The 23,811-nt window shown below is 51.6% G+C and overlaps 1 protein-coding gene across 7 annotated transcripts in view; it reads left to right on the top strand.

Moving 5' to 3' along the window:
* Positions 1–23,811, top strand: part of DHRS7B (dehydrogenase/reductase 7B) — a 38,584-nt gene that overhangs the window by 8,798 nt on the left and 5,975 nt on the right. For 2 of the 7 annotated variants that reach the window (XM_079904368.1, XM_079904371.1), the window contains exons 2-7: positions 10,519–10,697; positions 14,581–14,690; positions 19,220–19,436; positions 19,868–19,960; positions 22,580–22,724; positions 22,918–23,313. In XM_079904368.1, coding sequence (XP_079760494.1) covers positions 10,519–10,697; positions 14,581–14,690; positions 19,220–19,436; positions 19,868–19,960; positions 22,580–22,724; positions 22,918–23,299 — 1,126 coding nt within the window. In that variant the 3' untranslated portion in view covers positions 23,300–23,313. Of the gene's footprint in view, positions 1–2,675; positions 2,786–7,570; positions 8,179–10,518; positions 10,698–14,580; positions 14,691–19,219; positions 19,437–19,867; positions 19,961–22,579; positions 22,733–22,917; positions 23,314–23,811 lie in introns of those variants that run through there. The other 5 variants (XM_079904369.1, XM_079904370.1, XM_079904372.1 and 2 more) reach the window with 5 other exon arrangements.

Genomic DNA, 23,811 nt, shown 5'->3' with positions numbered 1-23,811 from the left:
GGGCTCGAACCCATGTCCCCTGCATTGGCAGGTGGATTCTTAACCACTGCACCACCGGGGAAGCCCCTCCATACTTTTTTTTCAGTGGCCGTACTGCTTTACATTCTCACCCGCAGTGCATAGGGTTCTAATTTCTCCATATCCTCCCACTTATCATTTTCTGGTTTTTTGATAGTAGTCATTCTAATGGGTGTGAGGTGGTATCTCATTATAGTTTTCATTTGCATTTCACTAATGACTAGTGATATTGAGCATCTTTTCATATACCTATTGGCTGTTTTTATGTCTTCTTTTGAGAAATGTCTGTTCAAGTCCTTTGCCTTTTTTTTTTTTTAATTTATTGGGTCTTCATTGCTGCATGCGGGGTTTCTCTAGTTGTGGCGAGTGGGGGCTACTCTTCTTTGTGGTGCGCGGGCTTCTCATTGTGGTGGCTTCTGTTGTTGTGGAGCTCGGGCTCTAGGCGCACGGGCTTCGGTAGTTGTAGCACATGGGCTCAGTAGTTGTGACTCGCAGGCTCTAGAGCGCAGGCTCAGTAGTTGTGGCTCGCAGGCTCTAGAGTGCAGGCTCAGTAGTTGTGGCACACGGGCTTAGTTGCTCTGCAGCATGTGGGATCTTCCCGGACCAGGGTTCAAACCCGTGTCCCCTGCATTGGCAGGTGGATTCTTAACCACTGTGCCAGCAGGGAAGCCCCCTTTGCCCATTTTTGAATCAGGTGGTTTTTGTTTTGTTTTAAATTTTAGGAGTTCTCTATTTTAGATATTGCTCCCTTATCAGATATATGATTTGAAAATATTTTCTGCTACCCTGTGGGTTATCGTTTTACTGTGTGAATAGTGTCTTTTACTGCACAACATTTAAAATTTTTCATGAACCAATTTATCTGGTTTTTCTTTTGTTACCTATGCATTTATAGAATCTTATCCAAGAAATCATTACCAAATCCAATGTCATGAAGCTTTTGCCTATGTTTTCTTGTAAGAAACATGTTTTAAGTCTTACATTTAGATCCTTGATCCATTTTGAGTTAATTTTTGTATAAGGGTCCAATTTTGTTCTTTTCCAAGTGGATATCCAGTTTTTTTAAAATTAAATTAAATTTTTAAGTTTTCGGCTGTGCCATGCGGAATGTGGGATATTATTTCCCCAACCAGTGATCAAACCCATGCCCCATGCGTTGAAAGCACAGCCTTAATCACTGGACTGCCAGGTAAGTCACTGGATATCCAGTTTTCTTAGCATCATTTGTTTGAAAGACTGTTTTTTCCCCATTGAATGGTTTTGACATTCTGTCAAAAATTATTTGACCATATATGCAAAGATTTATTTCTGGCCTCTCTATTCCATTGGTCTGTACCTGTCTTTGTGCCAACACCACACAATTTTGATTACTCTAGCTTTATAGTAAGTTTTGGTATCAAGAAGTGGTTCTTCCAGCTTCTTTGTTCTTTTCCAAGATTCTTTTGACTATTCAGGGACCTTTGAGATTCCATGTGAATTTTAGGATGAGTTTTTCTCTTTCTGCAAAAGGCATTGTTGGGATTTTGATAGGGATTGAATTGAATCTGCAGGTTGCTTTGATCGGTATTGACATTTTAATAGTAATAAGTGTTCCACTCCATGAACATGGGATGTATTTCCATTCATTTATGTCTTGTTTAATTTCTTTCCGTAGTATTTTGCAGTTTTCATTGTACAAGTCTTCACCTCCTTGGTTAAGTTACTTCTTAAGTATTTAATTCTTTTAGTTGTTATTGTAAATGGAATTGTTTTTGCATGTATAGAGATACAACCGATTTTTTTGTGTTGACTTTGTGTCCTGCTACTTTGCTGAATAAATTTATTCTAACACATTTTAAACACATTTTTGTGGAGTCCTTAGGGTTTCTTACATACAAGATCATATCACCTGCAAACAGATAATTTTACTTCTTCCTTTCCAATTTAGATGCCTATTATTTCTTTTTCTTTCCTAATTGCTCTGGCTAGAATTTTCAGTACTATGTTGAATAGAGGTGGTGAAAGTTGGCATCCTTGCTTTGTTCCTGATCTTGGAAGAAAAGCTTTCACTCTTTTACCATTGAGTCTGATGTTTGATGTGGGTTTTTAATGTATGGCTCTTACTGTGTTGAGTAGTCTCTTTGTATTCCTATTTGTTGAGTGCTTTTATCATGAAAGGGTGTTAAATTTTATCAAATGCTTTTTCTGCGTCAGTTGAGTTGATCGTGTGGTTTTTTCCTTCAGTTGATGCGGTATATTGTTGATCATCTTCATATGTTGTAGGATCCTTGCATTCCAGGAACAAATCCCACGTGGTCAGGATGTATAATCCTTTTACTATGCTGCTAAATTCAGTTTGTTAGTTTTTTTTGTTGAGGAGTTTGGTGTCACTCTTCAAAAGGGATATTGTTCTGTAGTTTTCTTACAGTGTTTTTTCTTGGTATCAGGGTAATGCTGGTCTCATGGAATGGGTTAGAAAGTGTTCTCTCCTAAAACGGAGGAGTCACTAGCTAGGGCTGCCCTGGGCCGGTTGTGTGCCCTGTGGCCAGCACACCAGCTTGGGTGGTTTTGACTTTGAATCAAAGCTTCAGGTGAGGCTCATCCTCTAGACAGGCAACCTTATCACAATTCCAGTCGTTTAATTTTTGTGTTTCTTTGTTTATCGCCACTCTGTCTAGGCGTTGAGCTTCATGAGGTCAGCACCCACGTCTTCTTGGTCCATCGCCCTGCAGACCCGGCCCCGCCAGCACGCGGTGTGAATGGTACCTCATGTGCCTTAGGTGAACAGGTGAGCCAGAGCCATCCTGGAGCTGAGAGGATGCTCAGCACGTGAGGTGTTGATGTAAAGTAGGGAGCTTTGTCTTTTTACGAAACGCCATTAACGCTGCCTGTGTGGGGACTTACCTGGTGGTCCAGTGGTTAAGACTCCATGCTTCCAATGAAGGGGGCGCAGGTTTGACCCCTGGTCAGGAAACTAAGATCCCACAGGCCGCGTGGTGCAGCCAAAACAACCCAGCTGACAGCCTGGCTGCCTTTGCTCAGTTCCTGTCTGAAATCCTCTCTGGAAATGCTTTATTGCTTCTTTTCAGTTAGCTTATGAGTCGGCAGGACCTTAGCATTTACAGAGTGCTTCCCATGTGGTTTCTCATTGGAATAATCACCCCCATTTTGAAGTTAAGACACTTAGTTGCAGAGAATAAATCTGCTTGCGTCACACAGCAGGGACATGACAGGGTGAACCTGAACCCTGCTCCCCAGTGCCAACTTGGTGCTTTTTCTGCTTTACACCCACAGTGGGCGCCTTGTGTGGTTTCTGTCGAGGGGTCTGGGCCTCTTGTGTGCTCTGGGAAAGAGGGCAAGATCACTCAGGCATCTTCCAGTAATACTAAATTCATTTTATAAAGCACATTAGAAACCAAAACTGTGGGGCTTCCCTGGTGGCGCAGTGGTTGAGAGTCCACCTGGCGATGCAGGGGACGCGGGTTCGAGCCCTGGTCCGGGAAGATCCCACGCGCCGCGGAGCAGCTAAGCCCTTGCGCCACAACTACAGAGCCTGAGCTCTAGAGCCCGCAAGCCACAACTACTGAAGCCCGCGTGCCTAGAGCCCGTGCTCCGTAATAGGAGAAGCCACTGCAACGAGAAGCCCGTGCACCACAATGAAGAGTAGCCCCCGCTCGCCACAACTAGAGAAAGCCTGTGTGCAGCAACAAAGACCCAACACAGCCAATAATAAATAATAAACTAAAAAAAAAAAAAGAAACCAAAATTGTTTTTTGTGACAATGTGTCTAGGTAGCTATCATAAGTGCTGTTTTTAAAAACTGGACAAAGACCTTGACCCATAATAAACGGTTAGCTTCCAGCATCCTGTCCAAGTGTCAGGAGCCCGCGCTGCAGGGTCTGGAGCTGTGCTCAGCACCTCTCATCCCACCCTCCCAGGCTGGGCATGCTGTGCGGCGGGGGCCCAGCATCTTACTGGAGAGCATTGCTCGCTTCTCCAGGACTGGATGCTCAGGACCTGGTCTGAAATACTCGCAGGCCTTCCTCTTGGTTCTGTCTTCACTAATGCCAGCCTGCACTCCTTTAAACTGGGGGCCCTAAGGCTGCATCCCAAAATACACCCCATAGACCACTCGTTCATGGCTCGTTCCAGCATTCCAGAGAGGGCCTGCTGACCTGAAGGTATCCTCTGGTCCAAGTTACTCTGCCCTGAGTCAAAAGACCAGAGTAGACATGGGTGCCGGGAACTGCCACTGGTGAAGTATCTGCTGTCTGAGGTAGGATGCTATCTTTTCTTTTCAGTCAGAGACGGCCTTAGCTGCTGCTTCTCATACGCTTGAGACCAAGAAAGAGTGGCTTTACTCTGCTTTTACTTTCTGAAATTAGATACGTATTTTCAGATATGGGTCATAAGCATGACCTGTAGCTTACGTCACCTGTAATAGAACAGCTGGCTGTCAGCGCTAACACACAAGAGTGGATGTGGGCTGTGGGAACTGAGCCTGACTGCTTTTGCTGCCAAGCCCCTCCTTGCCCTGTGGCCTCAGTCCTGCCGTCCAGTTGGAACCCCTCTCTGCCCTTTAGCCTGATTTTCTTGTGCATAACATGGCAACTTATTTCATGACTAATCCTTCCAGACCTGAACTCATTATCGTTTTTTTAAAATTAATTAATTTTATCTTTGGCTGCGCTGGGTCTTGGTTGCGGTGTGCGTACTTCTCATTGCGGTGGCTTCTCTTGTTGCGGAGCACGGGCTCTAGGGGTGTGGGCTTCAGTAGTTGTGGCACACGGGCTCAGTAGTTGTGGCTCGCGGGCTCTAGAGCGCAGGCTCAGTAGTTGTGGCGCACGGGCTTAGCTGCTCCGCGGCATGTGGGATCTTCCTGGACCAGGGCTCGAACCCGTGTCCCCTGCATTGGCAGGCAGATTCTCAACCACTGCGCCACCAGGGAAGTCCCTCATTATCATTTTTCACTTTGGAGGGTTTTCAGATCCCCTCCTTTGATTTTCAGATGTAGCTCTTAATGGTTTAATTTCCATGTGTGGTTTCTGAGTAGATTCTAACAACTTGTTTTTATTGACGGTTCAATTTATTTTATTTTTGTAACTGAGAGAAGAAAGGAATCTTAGGAACAAATTCCATCTGTGAAATGCAATGTAGAATTTTGGCCAAAGGGTTGAGAGTGGAACAGATGGCATAAGAGGTGACGTGCCTGCTCCGAGTTGGTTTCTCGGTGACGATCTTGTTTCTAGTTTGAGGTTCCGAAAGCCTCAGTAGAAAGGAGGAGAGCAGTGCAGACCCACAGACCTTCCGGCCGCCTGGCCCAAGTGACAGGCACCTGTGAAGGTGCTTTTCCACCTTCACACTCTTTTGACTTAGGTCTGGAGCGCCGTTGTGTGTGCTGCGAGAAAACACAGGCAGACACCTGGGCCCCTGACTTCCTCTCTCTGGTCACTTCCTGTGTGGGGAGTGAGTGGGCGTGGCTGGTGTGGGTGGGCGGAGCCTGCCTCCCCTCTCTGCACGTGCCTGTCCTGCTTTTGGCTCTGGCTCACCTCACTGCTGGGCTGACTGTCCCTCTGTGCTGTAAGCTCATCTCCAAATGCTGGGAATCGTGAGCAAGATTGTTTTCCCACTCCCTTTTTTTTTTTACCACCAGTCAGTTATATCTGAAACTAGCAGTTTTAAGAAGCATTTTGGCATAAAATGCAAAATTTATAAGCATGTTATATGCCATTTTCAAAAAAACCCAGGCCCCTTTTGACCTTGCTTTACATAGGAGATCTATTTCCTGATCTGGAAATGTGGCCAGCCAAGACTTAGTTCCTTTCTTCCACTTGGGAGCTGTCCCTTTTGCTCAGAGAAGGCCCCCAGACACCACAGCAAGTCAGTGGGTCTGAGCTACTTCTTTGTCTAGCTCTCTTGGCCGTCATAACTGCTGAGGGTGAGACAGGAAGGAGTTGGCACAGCTACCTCTGAGAGTCTGGGGGAACCAGGGCCCATCGGTGTGGCCATGTGTACTGCAGAACAGAATGACAGGTGGGAGATCTTTAAGAATTTGAAAAACTCCCAGGAAGAGTTGAGATTGTCTATATTAGCAGCTTCACCTGGTCGGGGGAGTTATGCTGAAGTTGAACCTGACTCTAAAGTTAGTGGCTTGCTCTGGGGTGTCTTTTCCCATCATCATCCTGAGTTACTGGGCAAAGCTGCACTGGTTTATAGTTTATGTTCTGATTCTGTGAGAACTTGCCAGACTGAATGCAGATGCACTGTCCTTACAGAAGGTGGGCTGAGGATGGGCCCCCTAGCCTGGTGCCATATTTGCCTCGGGCAGAGTGGCCCCTGGGGCCAGGCGACCAAGGCTGGCTTGCGACGTTGGGTCAGGTGCTCAAGGAGTACCAGGCACGTACAAGACGGTGTGTGGTTTCCCTCTTTTCTTCACGTCAAGGGTTGCTGGCTTGGGCTTCGAACAGGTGCGTGGAGCTCTGGTTGTCTCAGTGGGGCGCCTTGCTGGGTGGGCTTATCTTCATCCTGATCCTCCCCTGGGTATGAGAAAGGGGTGGACAGCACACTGTGGCCCTTGTCTGCTCTCTCTTTGCTGTGTTGGCCTCCATGACTGGTGTGTTGGCCGCATTTTGTTTGTTTCTTTTTTATTTTTTTTAAGTTTATTGAATTGTAGTTGGTTTACAGTGTTGTGTTACCTTCTGCTGTACAGCAAAGTGACTCAGTTATAGATACATGTATTGTTTTATTTATTTATTTATTTATTTATTTATTTATTTATTTATTTATTTATGGCTGTGTTGGGTCTTCGTTTCTGTGTAAGGGCTTTCTCTAGTTGCGGCAAGTGGGGGCCACTCTTCATCGCGGTGCACGGGTCTCTCACTGTCGTGGCCTCTCTTGTTGTGGAGCACAGGCTCCAGACGTGCAGGCTCAGTAATTGTGGCTCACGGGCCTAGCTGCTCCGCGGCATGTGGGATCTTCCCAGACCAGGGCTCGAACCCATGTCCCCTGCATTGGCAGGCAGATTCTCAACTGCTGCGCCACCAGGGAAGCCCGCATGTATTGTTTTTCATATTCTTTTCCATTATGTTTTATCAAAGGATATTGAATGTAGTTCCCTGCGCCATACAGTAGGACCTTGTTATTTATTTATTTATTTTTATTTATTTAGTTTTTTGCGGTACGCGGGCCTCTCACTGTCGTGGCCTCTCCCGTTGCGGAGCACAGTCTCCGGACGCGCAGGCTCAGTGGCCATGGCTCACGGGCCCAGCCGCTCCGCGGCATGTGGGATCCTCCTGGACCGGGGCACGAACCCGTATCCCCTGCATCGGCAGGCGGACTCTCAACCACTGCGCCACCAGGGAAGCCCCGGTTTGCTAATATCTTGTTGAGGATTTTTGCATCTATATTCATCAAAGGTATTGGCCTATAATTTTCTTTTTTGATAGTATCTTTGTCTGGTTTTGGTATCAGGGTGCTTGTGGCTTTATAGAATGTCTTTTTGAGTGTTTCTTCCTCTTCAGTCTTTTAGAAGAGTTTGAGCAGGATCAGTGTAAGTTCTTCCTTGTATGTTTGGTAGAATTTGCCTGTGAAGCCATCTGGCCCTGGACTTTGTTTGTAGGGAGTTTTGTTTGGTCATTTGTTTTTACAGATTTTATTTCACTTTTAGCGATTGGTCTGTTCAAGTTATCTCTTTCTTCTTGATTCAGTTTTGGTGGGCTGTATGTTTCTAGAAAGTTGTCCATTTCTTCTAGGTTGTCAAATTTATTGGCATATAATTGTTCATAGTATTCTTTCATGGTTTTTTTGTATTTCTGTGGTATCAGTTGTGATTTCTCCTCTTTCATTTCGTATTTTGTTTATTTGGGTCTTCTCTCTTTCCTTCTTAGGGAGCCCGGCCATGGGTGTGTTAATTTTTGTTTACCCTTTCAAAGAACCAGCTCTGGGTTTTATTGATTTTTTTTCTATTTTTTTTAATCTCTATTTTATTTATTTCCTCAGTAGTTGTGGCGCACGGGCTTAGTTGTTCTGCGGCACGTGGGATCTTCCCGGACCAGGGCTCGAACCCGTGTCCCCTGCACTGACAGGCAGGTTCTTAACCACTGCGCCACCAGGGAAGTCCAACGAACCTGTTTTACAGACAGAGGTGCCGAGGCCTCAGCGGTGTGGCCTTGACCCAGGCTGGTGAGTAGCTGAGCCAGGTTGTGCACCCGGCCAGGAGGCGAGGGCTCATCTTTGCAACCCCTGTGCGCAGCCATTAGTTGGTGTTTTCCAGGCGGTCTCTGAAACCTCTGAATTTTTAGAGGCAATAGGGCTGCATATTGGTGCTTGATCCCTCGTAGCCTTCAGTGAAGTTCTGACTTAGCGCCAGGTTATGGGTCTGAGACAGGCAGACTCCACAGGGCTGTGATCTCCGTGGGCCTGTGTCCACCCACAGACCCAGAGGCTGAGCCGGTTGTCTTTTCCTGAGCAGCGTCTCCACCTCCCTGGGCTTCCTGGGCATTGTCTGGGCCCCGGGTAATTTGAGCCAAGCAGGGTGGTCCACCTTGGGACCTACATGGTATGAGGATCTGGGATTGCCCTGGGGATAAAGCTCTTCCCGCACAGCTGTCCCGCTGGGCTGAAATGCACCCCACAGCCTGCCGTCTTCAGGGGCTGTGCCCTGTGAAGGCCCCCAGGCAGCACACCCACAGACCCACGGACTGGCGGAGGTGCTCCTGCCTGCTCTAAGCCTCTCTGAGTACTACCAGGTGCCAAACAAAGGATCTTCGTTTTTGTTTTTTTAATTAATCAATTAATTAATTTGACTGCGTTGGGTCTTAGATGCGGCATGCGGGATCTTCTTGCGGCACGTGGGCTTCTCTCTAGTTGTAGTGCACAGGCTTCAGGGTGCGTGGGCTCAGTAGTTGTGGCACATGGACTCTCTAGTTGTGGTGCACGGGCTCTAGAGCGCAGGCTTAGTTGCCCCACGGCATGTGGGATCTTAGTTCCCTGACCGGGGATCAAACTCGCGTCCCCTGCTTTGGAAGGCGGACTCTTATTAACCACTGGACCACCAGGGAAGCCCCCAAACAAAGGATCTTTGGGTCCTCACCTCTCCCCTGGGACTCGGCCCTGCCTGAATGTCTAGTTGAGGGCAGGGGTTGGTGCCGGTGGTACCCGGGCAATGAGCTCGGCACTTCAGAATCCACTTGGATTGCCAGGGCGTCCTCCTGTGGGTTTGGCACCGTGTAGGGTAAGAGGGAAATGTGTCCACTTAGCAGACGGCAGCCGGCGTCTTTCAGAAGTAGATTAAGTGGAGGTTGATAGGAAAGAGTCATTTTTGCAGATGTTCGTCCAAGGATGTTCATTTTTTATAGTGATCAAGAATTCGGGTGTGTTTGGAAAGGGAGGTGAAAAATCAAGCTAAATACTAAACTAGCTTAGTTGACGGTTCAAACCGGAGCAGAACCTTTTAGCTTAGATCGGGACGGCCCCTCCCAAACCTGGACTTCAGAGTTAAAGCAGCTCCGGGCACAGGCGGATGCGTGCTGGGATCTGTGTGTTCTTGGCTTCATGGTATCCACAGGGTGGGTGCTGTCTTGGGAAGGGAGCAGATAGGTTTTTAAATATGCGGAGTTGAGGGCTTGGGAGGTGGGCGAGGGCTTATGATTGAAGGCTGCAGGCTTGTTCGCGGGCGCTGTGCACTTACGTCGCAGCCCCTTCCTCCCCCAGAAGCTGCCGTGCTTCTCACGTCCTCGTCCTGGGGGCCCGGGGGCATCCCAAGGCGGCATGCGCGCTGCTGCCCCGCCATAGCTCCTCCTCAGCGTCCCTGTAGCCCCGTGTCTCCCCTGTTGGCTGCTGCTCTGGGCCCAGGGCCGTGGAGGGTGGGAATGGGGAAGGGAGGGGCAGTTGTAGAAGGAACGGATGTTTCCTAAGCGTGGACCCCGCATGGTAGCGCTCGCCACGCTGCCGTGGGCTCCTGATTGGTCCGGCTGACGCAGCTCGCCAGTGGCACTTGGTGGGCACAGGCCACAGTGCAGCGGGGCCTCCACTCTGCGGCCTGAGTCTGCGCGCACTTGGCAGAGGGCTGCCTCCCCTGCCGTGAGTCGCCCAGGCATCCGGAGGCCTGTGGCCGTGGAGGAGCCTGTCCAGGGGAGCAGTGTAAGGATCGATAGAAGAACTTTCCTAGTTTCACGAATATCAGGAATTGAAAATGATACGATACCGGCTGGTATTAAGTTCCTCAAAACAGATTTCTGCAGGAGGCTTGGGGCCTCCTTCACACTTCAGGAGCTGGTCCTCAGCCTGCCTGGGCGACGCGCGTCTGCGCCCCACCGCCCGCTCGCATCCGTGCAGAGAGGAGACTGGTGCCACCACGCTGAACGGTCCACACGGGGCGCGGGGCCTGGGGAGACACTGACGGGCTCAGAGCTGAGGTCCGCGCGAGAGATCTGGGCTCTGTGTCAGACTTGGGGGAGGAGGGTTGGTGAGTCCCTGGCGTCCTCCCACCTCGTCACTGATTTATCTGGTTTGTTCTTCCAGAAAGAGTCTGCTGAGGGCGAGGATCATGGACTTCATCACCTCCACGGCCACCGTGCCCCTGCTGTTGGGCTGCGTGGGCGTCTTCAGCCTCTGCAAGCTGCTGCAGTGGCTGCGCACGAGAGCCGACGTCCGGAACGCCGTGGTGGTCATTACCGGCGCCACGTCGGGCCTGGGCCGAGGTGGGTGGTGGGACAGTGCTGGGCGGGGGGCAGCGGTGTGGGTGCAGACACATGAGGCGGGATGGCATCTGGGCAGCAAGGGTGGCACTGCCCTTGGTCCAGATAGAGACAGAGAGCTTAAGCACAGTGAGAGACGGCCCTGACCTACGGCACCAGGGCCAGAGGCGGAAGCCAGGGAGGGGGCCGCGTGTGCACGTGGGGCAGCCTCAGTGCCGGTCGGTGTGGAAACAGGCATTTGTATGTGGAGACTTTCAAAAATGGACACTAACCAGGGCCAAACAAAACGTTCCTTTCCCTGGGTTCAGCGAGCATCCCAGGTTTGTGGCTCTGGTGTCACCTCCAGCTTGCTGTCCCCTTACGGAGCCGTGCCTCCAGCCGTGCCCTGGCACCTTGGCAGGTGGGGACGGGATCAGTGAGGCCTCAGCTGTTCCTCAGCTGGGTTCTCCAGTTGAGCTCAGCTCTAACCTAGTGACCACATGGAGCTTCTGGGTCCCAGGCCCACCCCACACGCCTGTGCCAACCATGGCAGTGTACCAGGGCAGGTGCAGGTGTGTCAGCTTCCGCACATGCTCCGCGCCACCTCTGCACGCCCCCCCATGCTCACACTCAGTTCCATGGAACGAGGCCGAGAGGCGCCCTGAGTTGGGGTACACTCAGCGCCCCTGCTTCTCCTGGCCGGTGAGAGTACAGCCAGTGAGGCCCTGGGCCACGTGCTGGCCCCTAGGCCAGGTGCTGGAACAGACGGATGTGAGGCAGGGTCCCTTCCCTCTGGGAGCCCATGGTCTGTGCAGAGAGGAAGGACTTCTCTCCGTGTGTTGCCCTTTCAGGACGGGTGTTCACAGTGGGCTGGCAGGGGAGGCACCTAGGTGCGTGCTGGCTTGGGCTCATCTCCCTGAGTCCTCATAGCTGACGCTCAGAGAAGGTGCGACTTGCCCTGGGACTTCTAGGCAGGAGTGCGAAGCCAGGACTTAAGCCCTTGTCTTGTCTCCCTGGGGGAGGGGGCAGGGTGGGCCGTGAGCATGGGTCACACAGGGGCTGCTGACACTCGAGAGCTACGGGAACACAGAGGAGCAGACGGGGAGTGGCGTGCAGGCGGCCAGGGGACCTGGGCAGAGTGCGGGGAGCAGGGGTCCGTGCGTGCACCAGCATGGCGTTCAGGTGAGCTCTCGGGGTGACCCGGGGTCTGCCATCAGATCTCCAGGCCCCAAGCCATAGCCGGCCTCTGACCTTACTCAGCTGCTAAATATAGGGTGTCAGCAGCCGCTGCTCCACCACAGAGAGAAGTGTTTTTTTTTTTAATGTCCTTGAAGTGTGTCGGGGTTGGCTGTGAGGGAAAGGCACACTGCGGCGCCGACGCGCACACGCGTGACGGAGATGCTGTTCTCTCTCCATCCGCGCTTCCTCCTGTGACACCAGGGCCGGGAAGGGGATGGAAGACACAAAGCCCGCGTGTCTGTGTGCGTCCATGCTCTTCCCACCATCTCCTAGATTCCATCGGAGGGCCAGGAGGGCGTGTATCCCTCCCCCTCTGGCTGTCTCAGTACAAACACCCCTCAGCGACTGCCCAGGAGGCGTGGGGAGGAGACCCCGGCCACCCTCATGGCTCTGCCCAGCCTGTAGGCCACCCTGGAGGCCTGGGTGACGTGCTGAGTGTTTGGACAAATCTCATGTTTCTCCTGCCTTGTCTCCTGGCTTGTCTTTGTGGACTGGCAGGACACTGGGTGAAGGGACACGTCTCGGTCCCGAGGCCATGAGCCTAGTGGACTTATAAGCTGGTAGTGCTGGTGGCTGGGGGCCGGCTGGCAGCCCAAGGTAAATGTATTCCTTTTTCTCTCCACCCTCCCGCCTCTATCAGCTTTTTCAAGAAATGAAAATGGAATTTTCTCAGCCTGTTGGCATTTCTGTCATTCTCTACACGACCTCTGATTTCCTCCCTTGGCTTTCCTTGGGAAGCAAAGCTTAAGTAGAACGCGGGTGGCCAGTTTCCAGAGCTGTTCAGACACTTCACTGAATGTCCATCGTGGTGGCCAGGTCGGGACAAAATGGGGCGAGGAAGTCAGCAGGGCTTTGGGCGTGATAGGAAACGGGCCTCAGGAGCGCCTGCCCCCAGCCCCACCCCCGAGGAGGCTCCGCAGGGCAGGTGGGATGGGGGCCGTGACCCAGGCAGACCCCGGGGCCAGAGCGGGGGCTGTGGCTCCGTCCGGGTTTGTGCCCTCGGTCAGGGTGAGCTTCAAAGAAGACAACACCGCACGCCTGGAAGTGCACTGGTTTAGTTGAGTTGAACCTCCTTCCAGAAGGCTCCATCGGGGTCAGGCTGGGAGGCGCCGGCCCCGGGATAGCAAGTGACGCTGCAGGAGGCGCCGCGTCTGGAAAGAAGCCTTTGCCGCCAGGGAGCCTCCTCCCTCCTGCCCTGAGGGACGCTGGCATTCTCCCTGCTTCGCTTTCGCTTTCGCAGCGTGGGTGGGGGAAGGACCCCGTCTGGACCCCAGAGCCTCCTCCCTTCCTGGATCCCTGACCCTCCGGTGGGCCCCTGGGGCCAGCCTTGCCCTCCTAGCAGCCCGCGGCACCAAGACTCCGCTTGACCAGCCGGCCCCTGAGACTCAGTCTGGGCCCCGGGGGTGGCCGCATGGTCAGCTGGGGCCGCACACACCTGCTCTTGGGCACCTGAGGGAGACTAGGCCTCTAGCGAGGACAGACTGTGCCCCTTTAAGCCCCACGTTTCCATTCTCACTAACAGCCAGTCTTTGGAACATTTTAAGAGGGCAGCTTAGAAGCACAACGAAGCCCTTGTGCAGTGCTTTCTCTCCTCGCGGTGCTGGCCCGGCCGCTGTAACCCGCTCAGTCCTAGCGCTGCTGACCTGCGCCTGCAGAAGAGGGAAGTGGGGACCAAGAGGTCGAAACTTCCCACGTCACAGGGCCGTCAGGGCTGGGGTCTGAGTCGGACACAGGAGGTCTCGCTCGTGTCCGTCCTCTTGACCGCAGGGCTGTGCGGCTCTCCGCGGGCTGTTAGCTTCGGGGCACCAAGTGCTCGGCTGTGTTTGGGGGCAGGGCAAGAGGACCTCAGCCCCTGCTTCCTCCCTCTCCCTGCGCCTCCTGTCGTGGCCTTGGGAGTCACACGTGACCCTGGCTGGCCTAGTCCTAGTGATGCCGCCCCCACCAGGGCTGACCTGGTCCCTCCCAAGGATTTGGACACCAGAGCTTGGAGGGAACAGGCCAAGGGCACCCTTGTTGGCCGAGGAGTGGTGTCCACGGGAACGCAGCGCTGTCTGCAGCCCCGCCCCCATCTGGTGGAGAGGCCAGGCTGGGAATGCAGTGGGGAAGGGACCTGCTAGCATTCAGAGAGCTTGATTCCTGCTGCCCAGGACCCTGGGCCACCACCACTCCTGTCCTTCGCATCTGAACCATTCAGCTCCTTCCCTGAATTCCTGAGCTACCCTGGAATCCTCCTGATAAATCCTCTTTTTGCTTTGCCCCGGGTGACTTGAGTCCCTTTTCTTGCCACCAAAGAATATTGACCAGGAGAGGTGCCCAGATAGTTCTGGACTCCCCGGCCATGGCCTTCATCATTTGTCACCTGGATGCTGTAGTGACTCAGGAACCCCCAGCAGGAGGGAACCTTTTAAAATGATGCCACCCTTGGACTGCTGCTGCCTTCCTCCTGCCTGTGGACGTCTGTCACAGCCCCGAACGTGGGCTCTGCAGTGGTGACAGCAGAGCTCCCTGTGCCGGGTCCCTAACCCTGCCCCCCAGCCTTCCACGGCGGGCCGGTGCCGATGGCTGGGGAACAAGTAGCCCTATGGTCTGGGGCTGGGGAGCTGGGAGCTGAGCTGATGGTGAAGGCCTGGGCCTCCCCAGCTGCCACGCTGCTTTCTTCTTCCTCTAGAATGTGCCAGAGTTTTCCATGCTGCCGGTGCCAAGCTGGTGCTCTGTGGCCGGAATGCCAAGGCCCTGGAGGAGCTCACCCGAGAACTTGCTGCTTCCCGGGCTACCGAGGTGAGCCCAGGGGTGGTTTTCGTGGGGAAGAGGTGCAGCCCTGGTCGGCCAGCTGGGCTCAAATCCACCACTTCCGCAGTGCCGCGAGTTTAGGGAGGCCCCTCTGTGAGTGCCTTCTTCCTCCCCCATGTCTCCGCTAATACCTGTTCACGTCTTGGCCGTGGTAGCCGGGAGGCTGGCAATGACTTTTAACATTTTAAGTTAAGATGACATTTAACATTTCCTTTCCAGTTGAGGTGCCTTTTATCCTTTTTCTTGTCTAACGGCTCCGATTAGAACAACAAGCTTTGCTGAATAGCTGCAGTGAAAGCAGACATCCTTGTCTTGTTCTGGAGCACAGTGGAACACTTTCAGTCGTACACCACTGGACGTGATGTTAGTTGTAAGTTTTTCATAAATACCTTGGGGGAATTTCCCCTCTGTTCCTGGTTTTCTGAGAGTTTTTATCATGAAAGGGTGTTGGATTATGTCAGATCTCTTTTCTGCGTCAATTGAGATGCTTACATGGCCCTTCCCCCTTCGTTCTATTAATGTGGTGGGTTACACTGATTGCTTTCCTCACGGTACACTACCCTTGCCTTGCTAGGATAAATTTAGCCTGCTCATGATGAATAATCCTCTTAATATGCTGTTGAATTTGATTGGTTAGTATATTCTGTTGAGGCTTTTAGCATCGATATCCATAAAGGAGTTTGGTCTGTAATTTTCTTGTGGTGTCTTTATCTGGCCTTGGTATCAGAGTAATGCTGGCCTCACAGAATGAATCAGTGTTTTCTCCTCTTCGGGTTTTTTTTGTTTTTTTGTTTTCTAAATATTTATTTATTTATTAGGCTGCGCCAGATCTTACTTGTGTAAATGCGGATCTGTTGTTGCATTGCACGGGCTCCAGAGTGTGCAGGCTTAGTTGCTCCGTGGCATGTGGGATCCTAGTTCCCTGACTAGGGATCAGACCGCATCCCCTGCACTGGAAGGCAGATTCTTAACCACTGGACCACAAGGGAAGTCCCTCCTCTTCAGTTTTTTGGAAGAGTATAAGTATTGGTGTTAATTCTTCTTTAAAATTTGATAAAATTCACCAGTGAATCTGGTTCAGGATACTTTTTGTTGGGAGGTTTTAGGTTACTGATTCAATTTCTACCCGTCACATGTCTGCTGAGATTTTGTTTCTTCTTGACTCAGCTTAGGTAATTTGTGTTTCCAGGAATTTGTCCATTTCTTCTAGGTTATCTAATTTGTTGGCATACAGTTGTTCATAGTATTCTTTTATAATCTTTTTTATCTATGTAAGGTCCCACTTTCAGTTCTAATTTTAGTTACTTGCACCTTTTCTTTTTTCTTTGGTCTAGCTAACGGTTTCTCAATTTTGTTGATCTTTTCAGAACACCAACTTGTGATTTCATTCATTTTCTTTGTTTTCTATTCTCTCTCTATATATCTTTGTTTTTAAATATTTTATTTATTTATTTATTTGGCTGCGCCGAGTCTTTAGTTGAGGCACTCGGGATCTTTATTGCCGTGTGTGGAATCTTTAGTTGCAGCATGTGGGATCTAGTTCCCTGACCAGGGATCGAACCCGGGCCCCCTGCATTGGGAGTGTGGAGTCTTAACCACTGGACCACCAGGGAAGTCCCCTATATTTTGTTTATCTTCTTTCTAATCTGCTTTCCTTCCTCTGCTAGCTTTGAGTTTAGTTTGCTCTGTTTTCCTAAGATGCAAAGATATATTAAAGATATGTTATTGAGGGGCTTCCCTAGTGGCACAGTGGTTGAGAGTCCACCTGCCGGGTTCGTGCCCCGGTCCGGGAAGATCCCACATGCTGTGGAGCAGCTGGGCCCATGAGCCATGGCCGCTGAGCCTGCGCGTCCGGAACCTGTGCTCCGCAACGGGAGAGGCCACAACAGTGAGAGGCCCGTGTACCGCCAAAAAAAAAAAATCATATAGTTAGGTGTTTTTTTTTTTTTAATTGCCAATCAGTCTTTTGATTAAAGGGTTTAAACTATTTACATTTAAAGTAATTACTATTTAGGAGGGACTTCTGCCGTTTCGCTATTTTTTTTCTATATGTCTTGTAGCTTTTTTGTCCCTCATTTCCTGCATTACTCTCTTGTGTTTAGTTGATTTTTTTTGAGTGAAATGCTTTGATTCCCTTCTCATTTCCTTACATATATATTTTATAGCTATTTTCTATGTGATTATCATGGAGATTACATTGAATATCCTGAAGTTGTAACAATCTAATTAGAACTTATACCAACTTAATGTCAATAGCACACAGAAACTCCACTCTGTCCTCCCCCATTTCTGCTATTCATGTCATAGATTACATCTTTATACACTGTTTGCCCAGTAACATAGATTAATAAGTTTTAAAATGCATTTGTCAAATTATGTAGAAAATAAAGAGTAGAGTTACAATCCAAAGTTACAATACTACTAGCTTTTATAATTCCCCATGTATTTATTTTCCTGGAGATCTTTATTTCTTCAAATGGCTTTGAGTTACACTGTATAGCTTCCTTTCATTTCAAACCTGAAGGACCTCATTTAGCACTTCTTGCAGGGCATGTCTAGTGGTAACAAACTCCCTCAGCTTTTATTTATATGGGAACTTTAATTTCTCCCTCATTTTTGACATTATAGAACACAGATAGAATTCTTTGTTGACATTTTTCTTCCTTCAGCACTTTGAATATATCGACCCACTGTCTTCAGGCCTCCAAGGTTTCTAATGAGAAATCAGCTGATAGTAAGGATTTCTTTTATGTGAGGAGTAGTTTCTCTCTTGCAGTTTGCAGATTCTCTGTCACTTGGCTGTGATTGTGATGTGTCACAGTGCGGGTCTCTGAGTTTATCCTACTTGGCGTTGAACTTCTTGGATGTGTAGATTCATGTCCTTCATTAAATTTGGGACTTTTTCAGCAGTTATTTCTTCCAATGTTTTCTCTGCCCCTTTCTCTCTCTCTCCTCCTTCTCAGATTCCTACTAGGAGTGTGTTGGTCCACTTGGTGGTGTCCCACAGATCCCTTAGGCTCTGCTCACTTTTCTTCATTTTTCTTGTTCTTGGATTTGAGAATTTCAGTTGTCCCCTCTTCAGGTTCATGGATTCTCTCTTCTCCTTGCCCAGATCTGCCCTTGGACCCCTGTAGTGTATTTTTCATTTCAGTTATTGTACTTTTGAGCTCCAGAATTTTTTAATAATTTCTGTTTCTAGTGATATTCTCATTTTGTTATACATGAGTTTCCTGCCTTTGTCCACATCTTCCTTTAGCACTTTGAACATCTTTAAGACAGTTGTTTTAGTCAGTTCATTGTCTGGGCTTCCTGAGGAATGTTTTTCTGGGGATTTATCTACATTTTTGAATACCAGAAGGCAAGTGCAACTCCATTAAACCTACTGGAAGCCACTTCAGCAGGTGGTGGTTAAAAGAGTGCAGGCTGCTTCCATGCTGCAGCTTGGCGATCAGAACAGCATCCACCATCAGAATGCAGTCCTGATATGTGGAAGACAAGGTCCTTATTGTCTACCTTGGCTCCTTCAAGCTGCAAGAGAAATGTGGGTTGCCTTTCCCACAGCTGCCCACCACAGGGGTGGGGCCACCATGGAGCTAATGGTAGAAATTGGCCAAAATTGTCTATACTTTGCCAGCCGAGCACTCCCCTGGAAGCTTCAAGCGTTCAAACAGACTTCAGAGTCATGACGTCATTTCACTCCAGAGAGTTGCCGCCAGTGCACCTGTCCAGGCAGAGGGAGGGCTCCAGGCACTTCCATCTCCATGCTCCCTCTGACTCCATCCCCTCCCTCATCTTCTTAGATTCTGCGACAGCCCCTGAGTTAGACTGCTTGGCTAGTCATTCTCTTCAATTACAGAATTTGTCTGTTTCCCCCACAAGACTGCGTGCTTTAGGAAGACAGAAGCACGTCTGTCTTGCTTTCTGCCATGTCCCCAGTGTTGAGCATATAGGGGCATATAAAAATGTTTTGTGGGGCTTCCCTGGTGGCGCAGTGGTTGGGAGTCCGCCTGCCGATGCAGGGGACACGGGTTCGTGCCCCGGTCCGGGAGGATCCCACATGCCGCGGAGCGGCTGGGCCCGTGAGCCATGGCCGTTGAGCCTGCGCGTCCGGAGCCTGTGCTCCGCAACGGGAGAGGCCACAGCAGTGAGAGGCCCGCGTACCGCAAACAAACAAACAAAAACTGTTTTGTGACTGAAGAATGAAACTGATTTGGCCTGAGAAGGATAGCAGCTCTGTGACGTAGGACAGGTCAGCGCCAGGCTGGCACAGGGCGGCGAGGGGAGCCATGCTGCCATCATACGTGACCCCTGCCCCATGGCATTTACAGTCAGTTAAGGAGAAAGGCTGCCTAAGTGAGGTATGAGCAGGGTTGGCAGGCTCCTCCAGGTCACATCCTTCAGAGAAGTGTTGTGACCTGTCCCTTCACAGCCAGGCCCTCCAGCACTGAGAAGCAGGGCCTGGGGCTCCCACGCCCGTCGCTCTGAAGCTACGTTTGGCTTCTGTTGTTCTTGCCCAGGTGCAGACTCACAAGCCTTCCATGGTGACCTTTGACCTCACGGACCCTGGGGCCATAGTGGGGGCCGCGGCAGAGATCCTGCAGTGCTTTGGCTATGTGGATGTGCTCATCAACAACGCCGGGATCAGCTACCGCGGCACCATTGTGGACACCAGCCTGGACGTGGACAAGAGAGTCATGGAGACAAACTACTTTGGTCCGGTTGCTCTGACGAAAGGTAATGGTCTTGGGTGAAAAGGAAGACGAGCACAGGTACGTCGGCATTCTTTGTATTTCCCTTGGTTCCTTCTTCCTAGACCTGGCCTGTCCCATCCCTTTGACCCTGGAGTCAGTGGTGTCCTTACAGCCTGGGTGTTGGCTTTTCTGGGCTTATATTTGCATTTTCTTCCACTGCTTTATGGTCTTACATCGAGATGTTTTCCTCAGCAACAGCCTCATCTGCACAGTGTTGTTGGCTCCACGTCTTTCCACTGTGTCTGCACACCTACAGAGTGGGGCGTTCTGACGTCCAGCCACGGTTCTCACTCCAGGGAGAGGCCTTCCCTCCCCTCCTGGGCGCAGGGGGCTAAGAGTTCCAGTAAACAGTCCCCCCCCCCCCCACCCAGGCTCTCAGCATGAGCTGCAGTGACCTCTCCCCTCTCCCCACAGCGCTCCTGCCCTCTATGATCAGAAGGCGCCAGGGCCACGTTGTCGCCATCAGCAGTATCCAGGGCAAAATCAGCGTTCCCTTCCGATCCGCGTGTGAGTACTTCCTTCTCCTTCCCACGTTCCCTTTACTGTTTTCTCCCTGTTATAAAAACAACACGTTCACTGTCCAGAATACAGACGTTAGAGAAACACTCAGCACGGAACGTGCAGGGACGTCATCAGCGTGTGCTCCTGAGCAGAGGCCTGGGCTCAGCCCCAGCTCTGCTCCTCGTGCCACCTGTGGCCCCCGTGCTGTGCCCCCCGAGTGTCGGCCCCCAGGTGCTGCCCCACCGCCACTTTACTGCATGTGCCTCCAGAATTCTTCTACATGGGATCAAATGTGCAAAACTGGGGCACGTTATATGTAGCTTTGTGGTTCGCTCATTCCATTTGACAGTGTCTTTCTGCATCAGCACATGTGGATTTACCTAGTTCCTTTAAGTGGATATACAGTCATTAATCGAATGGATGTGGCATAATTTCCTTAGTAGTTTTCGTGACACGTGAGGATTTGCGTCCTCCCTTCAGTCGGTGACCAGTAGCAGTGATGTGCTGTGTACAGCATCCTTCAGCATTTTTATCTCTGGGCTCTCATGGGAGGGTTTCAGTAAGATTAGTTCCAAAAAGTGGACATAGGACCAAAAAATTAACGCTGCCAGCTTGACTTCCGTCCCAACTCTCACCTCCCTGCGTGAGTGGCTACGACAGAATGTTGAGACTGCGCCATCACGAGCACCAGCAAGCAGATTCTACTTTTGTTAAAGGATTTGAAAGGTGATTTCACAAACTGTCCTGGGAACTGCGTTCTTTGCTCCACCGTCTGCAAGGAAACACTCAGCTGTAACAGTCTCCCCCTCTCCAGATGCTCAACGTAGCCACGGGAAGGGAGGGGAGGGGTGAAGCTGCCTCCACACCGTGAAAGGACGGCCACGCACACTCAGCTGGACGACTGGGAACCACCTGTCAGCCCGAACGCAGCGCAGCCATCCTCCTGGTCCTCCTGGTGCTGGCTGTGTGTCTGGGTCAGCCGTGGGACTCGTCTGAGCCCGCACTGCCCCCTCCGCGGCCGTGCTCAAGACAACGTGAGACACCCGCCGTATCGTGCTTGTTTCTGGGGCGGTTATCCCCGTGCCAGTTCTCTGTTTCACTTCGCTGGCACAGGACAGCCTCCTGAGGAACAGATATGCAGGCATCACATGTGACAGAGCAGATGAGGCAATAATAGGGAAAAGGGTACACAGGGTAAAGGAGTTCTTTGTAAAGTGTTCTTGTACTAAATTATTTCCACACTTCACTTGGATTTAGTCCCACTGAGGTTTGTCCTCCCCTTGGCTGTGACTGTGTAGGTCACACTTGGTTGTTCTGGGTGCTTTATAACCACCAGGCCGGACGAGGCGGTGCCTCCTGGGCATGTCGGCCAACCCAGCGGGCAGCAGTCTCCCCACTCGTGAAGTGGGGGTGGCTTCGGGTACCTCTCGGGGCTGTTGTGAGGCCGAGTGGGAGGATCCAGGATGTGTGTAGAGCGCGTGGGGCCCTGGGGACCACAGTCACGGCGTCTAGGTTAGCACAGCCTGGCCGAGGACCTACATGCAGCCCGAGAGGCGTGGAGACCGGGGGTCCTGTCGGGCCTCGGCCTGGGCCGTGCCTCTGGAATCACGGCTGGTGGGAGCGTGTCTCGAGCCACCCGCCCGCAGAGCGTTCGTTCGGCCAGGCTGCCCTCCAGAGGCTCTGCAGAGTCTGGACGCTGCTGGGCTGCTCACAGGACCTACAGTTACGTGGCTGATGGATGCGCTTTCCTCAGGCTCGAACGTGTGGGCTCCAAATCCGGAAACCGTCAGTGGAGATGCTGTTTCCCAGGAGTGCCATCGGAGGGTTCCGCTGTCCCCTCAGAGCACCTGACGCTGTGCAGAGAGGCTGTTGCTGGGGAGCGGAGGGGGCCCGGACAGCTCTTCCAGATGAAAGGCAATCCTGTGGAAGCTGTCAGGCAAAAGACGTGAGAAGGCCAGATGTGGGTTTGTACACACGCTCCTGCACGTGCAGGGAGCCTCCCTGGACGCACTGTTGCAGTGTGGCCTCTGACCACGAGGGGCATGGCAGCTGCCCCGTCTGTCCCCCGCTGGAGAGAGCTACGTGCAGGAATGACACGGAAACAGGCACAGCGTGAGGCCGTGTCCGCACAAGTATGACTTCTGTGTCGCACCCCGTGTAGGTACCTGGTTGATGTGAGAAATGAATGCTGAGAAACCGGCAGCCTGGCTCCCTCTGGGGAACCGTACTGGAAGGCACGAGGAGGACTTTCACTTGGTTACTTTATTTCCTCCTGAACTATTTGAATATTTTACCCAGTAGGCATTAAGTGTTTTTTTTTTTTTAAACTTTTAATTTAGATTAATTTCACACTTAAACCTTGCAGGAACAGTACAAAGAACACCCTATGCACCCTTCCTATACATCCCCAGTGGTTCACGTTTGACCATGTGCGCTGTGTCATGTTGTGTGTGAGCGTACCTGTAGGTCAGTGTATCGTGTACAGTGTTTTCCCTGAACCACACGAGAGCAGGAGACCTGACACCCCCGCGCCTGTCCAGGGCCCAGGCTGGGCGCCTCTGACTCAGGGAACGAATGTGTCCCCGCCCCTCACTCACCTGCCTCTCTGGCCACTGACCTTTGCAGACGCGGCCTCCAAACACGCGACCCAGGCCTTCTTCGACTGTCTGCGGGCCGAGGTGGAGCAGCATGACATCGAGGTGACCGTCGTCAGCCCCGGATACATCCACACCAACCTCTCCCTCAACGCCGTCACGGCCGACGGGTCCAAGTACGGAGGTTAGGCCCTGGTGTCGCTTTTCTTCTATGCAAAGCTACCTGATGATTCTGTGGTCGTTTTCATTTTCTTTCAGAAAATAAGTTTAAAACTGAACCACTTGACGTGTGGGTGTTGGTCATATATACTGAAGACTGACCTCACTCGGCATGAACCCGAGCTCAGTGAGTCTCTCGTTTCATTTCAGTGATGGACAAGACCACGGCCCAGGGCCGAAGCCCCTCGCAGGTGGCCCGAGACGTGCTGGCTGCCGTGGGGAAGAAAAAGAAGGATGTGGTCCTGGCCGATGTGGCGCCTTCCCTGGCTGTTTACCTGCGCACTCTGGCTCCCAGGCTCTTCTTCAGCCTCATGGCCTCCAGGGCCAGGAAGGAGCAGAAACCCAAGCATTGCTAGTGCCTGTCCGGGCAGGTGGCGCGGCAGCACCGCTGCTCCACAGGGACAGGTGTGTTTGCGTGGACTGTACTGGATTCTTGCCTCATGGCGGGGGTGGGGAGGGAGTCATGCCTCTCTCGCAGACCCCCAGCCTGTCCTGCTGGAGGAGGACAGGCTTCCTCCGGGGGGAGGGGTAAAATGCAGCTGGATCTAAACTCTAGGACGTGAAGTAAAGGGTTGAGCTGTGGAGCTGTGATCCCTGAGGGCAGGCAGAACCACGCCTCCTTTGAATTCGGGTCTCGAGATCAGAAGACTTCCTGTCATCTGACCCAGTTCTTGTATTTGACTCACCTAGCGCTGGGGGCTTGGGGAGAAGGCTGCTGCCGCCTTCACGCCGTTCACGGGGTCCCCCAGCATCTTGCTCAGCGTGGCCAACAGTCAGCATGTGGCTGGCTTCTCGACGTGTCCCATTGTTCCGTGTGCTGGAGCCGCCTATCTGCACCTGGCTTGTTTCTGGTGACAGCTTCTGCTCAGCTGCCCCAAGGTGGCCACAGCTGGTCCGTCTCCAGCTGCCTTACCCATGAATCTGATCTGCAGGCAGATCACAGGCTCCCTTTCCAAATCTGGCCTATTACAGAAACACCTCCCAGTCCCACCCAGCAGGCTCAGGAGGGTGGTGGGCACTGCACGGTCAAGATAGGTCTGTTTA

The sequence above is a fragment of the Stenella coeruleoalba genome (assembly GCF_951394435.1).
Source record: "Stenella coeruleoalba genome assembly, chromosome: 19".
In the NCBI taxonomy this organism is placed as follows: domain Eukaryota; kingdom Metazoa; phylum Chordata; class Mammalia; order Artiodactyla; family Delphinidae; genus Stenella; species Stenella coeruleoalba.
The sequence above is the reverse complement of the archived record's forward strand: the minus strand, read 5'-3'. Positions and strand labels throughout refer to the sequence as shown.